Genomic DNA, 6,179 nt, shown 5'->3' on the forward strand with positions numbered 1-6,179 from the left:
GCAACGTATTTTTCATTTGTCTTGTCCCCACTAGAATTTTATCTAAGAAAATTCTTTTCTCAATTATTTTGACATTTTTATTAATTACCTAGCCAATGCCTGGCATGAAAAGTGTTGGATGGATGGATGTGCTAGCAAGGATGTTGTAGAGGGGTTTCAAACATTGGATGGCATTGGCCTAGAGCCACATTGCCAAATACGGTAGCCACTAGATACTTGTGACTATTGAGCATTTGAAATGAGACTTGTCTGAATTGAGATGTGTTGCAAATGTAAAATGCACACCAGATTTTGAAGACTTTGTATGCAAACATGTAAAATATCTCATCAATAATATTTTTATTGATTATGTGTTTAAATAATAATATTTTGGATGTCATGGGTTAAATAAAATACATTCTTAAAATTAAATTCACCTGTATCATTTTTCATTTTTAATGTGGCTATTAAAATATTTAAGTTACATATATGACAGGCATTATACTTGTATTGAATAGCACACAGATATTTTACAACCTCCATGTTTAAACCTTGACCTTTACAGGCTTTTGAGAGTGTGTATGGGGGGGGGATTTGAAGTGGTTCCCTGTAACTGACAGAGAAGAGTGTTCTCCATAATCACTGCTCCTGGGGACTGGTGGCAGCAGGGTCAAATAAGCACTATGCTTTATTACTCAACCTCATCTTTCTCATTCCTGTATTCTTTCACTCCAGCATGTCCACAGTAGCTAGCAACAAGCCAGATGGAATGTTTAGAATTTTTACTTTCTTTCTTAGCTTCTGACCACCCATGTTTCCCCTGATGGTGACAACAATGAACAGATAAATGGTCCAAAGGTGAGCTACAAATTGGAAGAATAAAATCTAGCCACAAGTGCCCTGGATCATCAACACCCAGCAGAATCCCCACTTTGGAAAATCTCTCTATTCCTGATAAGTGATTTTATGTGTGTAGCCAACTCCCCTAGCAAAGCCCCATGCTGGGTTATCCCAGGAGGGAAATAGAGAAGTAGAAGACAAACAACCTGCCCTTTAGGAGATTATAATAAAGTTGGGAAACAAAACTAATGTGTATGTGAAAAGTTAAACAAGATCACAGGACAATCATACAAGAAATGTTAGGCAAAGTATGATTAAGTCCAAACCAATTACCCAGAGAGTTAGTGCTTTGGTAATTCAAATTATGGTCAGCCCTAAGGTAGAGGCAGGCAGAGAAAGCTTCCTCAAGGAGGTAGTACTTGTGCTGGATTTTGAAGGATGTATGTGATTATTACAAAAACATAGATTTCCAGAGCTTGAAGGGCCCTTAGAGACATAGTGCACTCCTCATTGTACAGATAAGGAAACTGAGGCCCAGAGAAAAATATAGTAAGTCAGGAAAAAGTTGGGAGTACAACCAAGATTTTCTACTTCCCAGTCCACTACTCTTCCCTCCAAGTGTTGAGAAGGGAGGGATTGTGTTCTAGGTGTAAAAAATGTGCAAAGAAACAAATGCTTGAATACTCACTCCCCAATCTGCCCCTTTCCTAACACACACACACACACACACACACACACACACACACACACACACCCCTCCAAACCTGATCTGGGATCTCCTTTTATTTTCCTCAAGACTATGTTAATCTAGAAGGTGAATCAGATAACACTGAATTCAAATTCCAGGTCAAACACCAGTGCCTTTTTATTTAGTTAGAAATGGGCCAGGTGTTGATGAATGGCCTCTCTGATGTAACCCGCCATCCTGAAAACCTTGAAGTTGAGAGACCCTCCTCCTGTTCCTTTGTGTCCTATCACCACAAGGTATACAGACTCGATCTGAACTACTGTCACTGCCTGGCTGCCCCGACTCTGGCCTTTGGTGTGGAGGTCCATGGTGTTGTTGCCCTCAGTGTACAGGTTGTCCCGGATCAACAAGCATTTGGTCCCTGTAAGGGTGATTCCCTGAAGAAACAACTTCTCTCTCTCCTCTCTCACCAGCAAGATCTGCATTTCTTCCTGGGTCAATTGGAACAAGTTGACTTCAGGATAAGAAGCTAACAACCAGGGTGGGGAATTGGTGATTATCGCTGCATCACAGCACATTACAGTCTGTAGGAAGAGGGTGATGTAGTCTTGCCAGACTTCTTCACTGATATCCCCTATGCACTGCATGATTCAAGTAAGCTGTATCTGAAAGATGAAAAAAGTGCTTTCTGGCAAGTTGGTCTTCAAAAGAAGTTGGTTGGTAGTTGGCCCAAGATGACTGATAAACTGAAACTGAAATAAGCTAAAAGTACAGTTCGTTTCTGATGGCTTCTCCTCAGAAGCAAGGTGGAGGAGGTCTTGATGACTTGTGTGAAGTTATGCCCCAACTGCCCTCTGCTGTGACTTATCAAGCTACCTCTGGAGCAGGAGTGAGGTCACAAAGGCTCTGTGGCTTCTTAAATAGTCATAATGCACCACTTCATGGGTGACTTTTGGCAGTAGTTTTCTTAGGTTATATCTCCAGCTAGTGAGATATTGGGGCAAAGCACACCTACTTACTTCCCTAGGATACGATGGGAAGGACACCAACCCCTAATAGCAGAAAATCCCTCAAAGTAGAAAATAAGTGGGTAATAACTGAGTTGGAGGTTTGCATATAAAGCAGGACAGGTGAGGTTTAGTGTGGCAACTAGTATCTCAGACGTTGGCTAATCTAAGATCTGAGCTGTAGGTACAAAGTCAAAAAGCTCACAGGCTCACTGGCTTACAACCTTTTGGGGATGAACATAATAGCCTCCTAATGATTTCCTTGCCTCCAGACTCTTTCCCTTTAGTTGTTTACCTTCTGGCCCACACCAGCTGTGAGTCTAGAGTAATTCATTTTCACTGAGTCATTCAGCAAGTATTTATCAAGCATTAGCTATGTGCCAAGTATTTTTCTAAGCACTGGGGTACAGTAGTGCACAGAGAAAAACCTCATGGGGTTGATATCATAATGGCAGAAAACAAATAAATAATAGATGATAGTATCCCTTTCACAGAAAATATTTTACAAGTCTAATACTTTCTTCTTCCATAATTTTCCTCTTAGTCCCAGGCTTTCTCTACTCCTGTGGAGGTCCAATCTGACATGTGACTCTTCTGCAACCTTTGACAATTCACCATCTGTATCTTAATTTCCTCTGAAATGACACTAACTTACCTTAAGGAGGGAATGTTAGGAGGAATGATTAAATTTAATGGTGGAGAAAATCTGGGATAGCTTAGAAAATTCATTTATTCAACAAATATTTATTGAGTACCTACTGTGTTCCAGGCCTGTTCTAGACTTTGGAGATCTAGCAGTGGACAGAAAGTCCCTGCCCTCATGAAGCTGACATCCTAGAGGGGGAGACAAATAACTGAGAAAGACATTTATAGCGTATCAGGTGGTGTTGATAACTATAAAGAAAAAATGTTAAGAAGATAGAGAATGCTGGGGAAGAAGTGGTGGTGGTTTTATTTAATATGAGGTGCTCGAGTAAGGATTCTCTGATATTGTGACATTTAATCAGAGACCTGACAGAGATGAGGGAGTGAACATGTGGATTTCTGGGGGAAGAGCATTCTAAGCAGAGGGAACAGCAAGTGCTTGTGAGTCAGGAGCATGTCTGGTATATTTGAGAAAGAACAAGAAGATCAATATGACATAAACAGAGAAAGCAAAGGGTGATAGAAGGTATAGTCAGAGAGGCACTAGGCTTAGATCATATGTAGGGCTTCATAGGCCATGTAAGGATTTGGCTTTTACTCTGAGATGGGGAGCCACTGGTAGGTTTTAAGCAAAGGAGAGACGTCTCTATAGATTCTAGAGTCTAGAAGATGCTATGTAAAGAATAGATGCTAGGGGAACCAGGGCCAAAACATGGAGACTAGACTATGACAATAATCCAGGCTAGATAAATAGAGGTTGGGGCCATAATACAGGGGTGAGAAGTGGTTAAATTTGGAATATTTTGAAAGAAGAGCTAATAGGATTTGATGATGAATTGAGTATGGGGTATGAAAGAAAGAGAATGTCTCCAAGGCTTTTGTCCTAAACAACTGGAGTTGCCCATTTCTGATATGAGATATACTATAAAAAGAGCAGATTTAAGAAGATAGGTAGAAATCAAAAATTCTGCTTTGGATATGGTAAGTTTGAGGTGCCTCTAAGACATCCAAGTAGACATGTCAGTATGCTGCTGGATACTATATAAGTTTAAGAGTTAACAGGATGGATCAGGAATAGAGATAAAATTTTGGAAGATCTTTGCAAATATGGTATTTAAAGGCATGAGACTGGATGACAGCACCCAGGGAATAAGTGTAAATAGAGAAGAGGACCAAGGTCTGAGTACTGACAGCATTCCAACATATAAAGAACGTAAGATAAGTGAGAAATAGCAAAGGAGATTGGGAAAGAGATGTCAGAGAAGTAGGAGAGAGAGCAGTGTCTCTGAAACCAAGTGAAAAAAAATGTATCAAAGGGAAGGGAGTGATCAGATACTGCTGAGAGGAAAAGAAGTCTGAGGATTACCCATTGGATTTTGTAATATGGAGATTACTGGTAACACTGACAAGGACAGTTTGTTGGAGTGGTGGGGGTAAAACCTGATTAGAGTGTTTTCAATAGAGAATGAGAGGAGAGAAAAAGAAGTGGAGGTAGATAATTTAGACAAATCTTTGGAGGAATTTTGCTATAAGGTGCAATAGAGAAATGGGGTAGGGGATGGTAGGTGGGGGAGAGGAATGTGGGTCAAGAAAGGGTTTTTTAAAATTAGAAATAAACATGTTATTATAAACATGTCCTTGTGCTGATGGAAATGATCTGGTAAAGTGGGAATGTTTTATGGTAAAGGAAAGAAGGGACAATTTAGTAGTCAAGGGAGTATGAAATTGAGTGGACAAGTGGAGGAGTTGCCTTAGGAAGGCTCAGGAACAGTTGATTCATTGAAGGAAGATTATATGGGTTCACATGAAGAGCAGCAATTAGATTTGGTTGTGGGAGGATGTGGAAGTTCCTTTTTGATGCCTTCTATTTTATCAGTGAACAAGGAAGCAGGGTAATCATCTGAGAGAGAGGAGAACAGAAATATTTAATAACTGAGTTGAGGAAGGGAAGGTAACCGCCAATATTCATTGTGCCCTTATGATGTTCCTGATACCTGATATACGTTACTTCTTTGAATCCTCACAAGCACCTTACTAGACTTGGTTTACAGATGAGAAAACTGAGACTCAGAGATGTTGTGTAACGTGTCCGGGGTCATATACCATTAGCAAATAGCAGAGTCGAAATTTTAACCTGAAGTCCATACTCCTTTTAACTATCCCAAACAGCATGGACATGAGGTTAAAGTCTAAGTAACTGAGTATATGATGGTGGTATTACTAGGGATAAAGAAAACTTGAGAAAGAGCCGGTGGCAGAAGTGGGAGAGGGCAAGAGGCAGGAGGAAGGTGTAAAAGATGAGTTTGTTTTCAGTCGTGATGCGCTTAATGTGCTAGCCGGAACATCAAAGCGGAACTCTCAGGGGAGAGTTGGAAGTTCCAAACTTGAGCACAGGAGAAAGGTCACAGGATTGAGATGTAAATTTGGGAGTACCCTACCAGCGGATAAGGATATAACTTGAGAATGAGATCAAGGTTACCAAGGGAAAGAAAACAGAGAGAGTAGAAGAATGAGGACAGAAGCCAGGGAAATGGATAAATAAGGGCAAAGAGGAGTTGGGAGGAAGGCAGAAAAGGAATACTGAAGGATGCCGGCAATGAATCTGCTTTACAATAAAGGCCAAGGGAAGAGAGAATGTCAAAAAGGAAAATGAATCAACAGTGTAAAAAGCTGCAAAACAAATGGAGATTGAACACTGTGAAGAGCTATTGGATGAAGCAACTGGAGTTCAAGATGATTGTAAAAGAGCCAATTGAGAGGAGTGTTTAGCATGCAGTGAGTATCTTCTGAAGACGTGGAAGTGAAGGGATACTCGGGTCATGGATTGAGGGAAGGGCTTTTAGGCTAGGGAAAAGAGCAAAATATGAGGAATGAGTAGTTTAACTAGCAAATGTTATGGATACTAAAAGAAGAAAAAAATCACTTTGTAGGGAAGGTGATATTTCAAACCATAACATCACAATAGTGAGGTAGAAATGACCCTACAAATTGTGGCCAATACCCTCATTGTAACCTTGGTC

The 6,179-nt window shown here is 40.4% G+C and overlaps 1 protein-coding gene across 1 annotated transcript; it reads right to left on the minus strand.

Moving 5' to 3' along the window:
• Window positions 1–1,659: 1,659 nt before the first annotated feature.
• LOC114905949 lies at window positions 1,660–2,392 on the minus strand. The gene has a single exon (XM_029240299.1). The coding sequence runs from the start codon at window positions 2,152–2,154 to the stop codon at window positions 1,693–1,695; it is 462 nt and encodes a 153-aa protein (XP_029096132.1). The 5' UTR covers window positions 2,155–2,392; the 3' UTR covers window positions 1,660–1,692.
• Window positions 2,393–6,179: the final 3,787 nt, after the last annotated feature.

Source organism: Monodon monoceros, unplaced genomic scaffold, assembly GCF_005190385.1.
Source record: "Monodon monoceros isolate NGI ecotype Baffin Bay Population unplaced genomic scaffold, NGI_Narwhal_1 Super_Scaffold_22, whole genome shotgun sequence".
NCBI lineage: Eukaryota > Metazoa > Chordata > Mammalia > Artiodactyla > Monodontidae > Monodon > Monodon monoceros.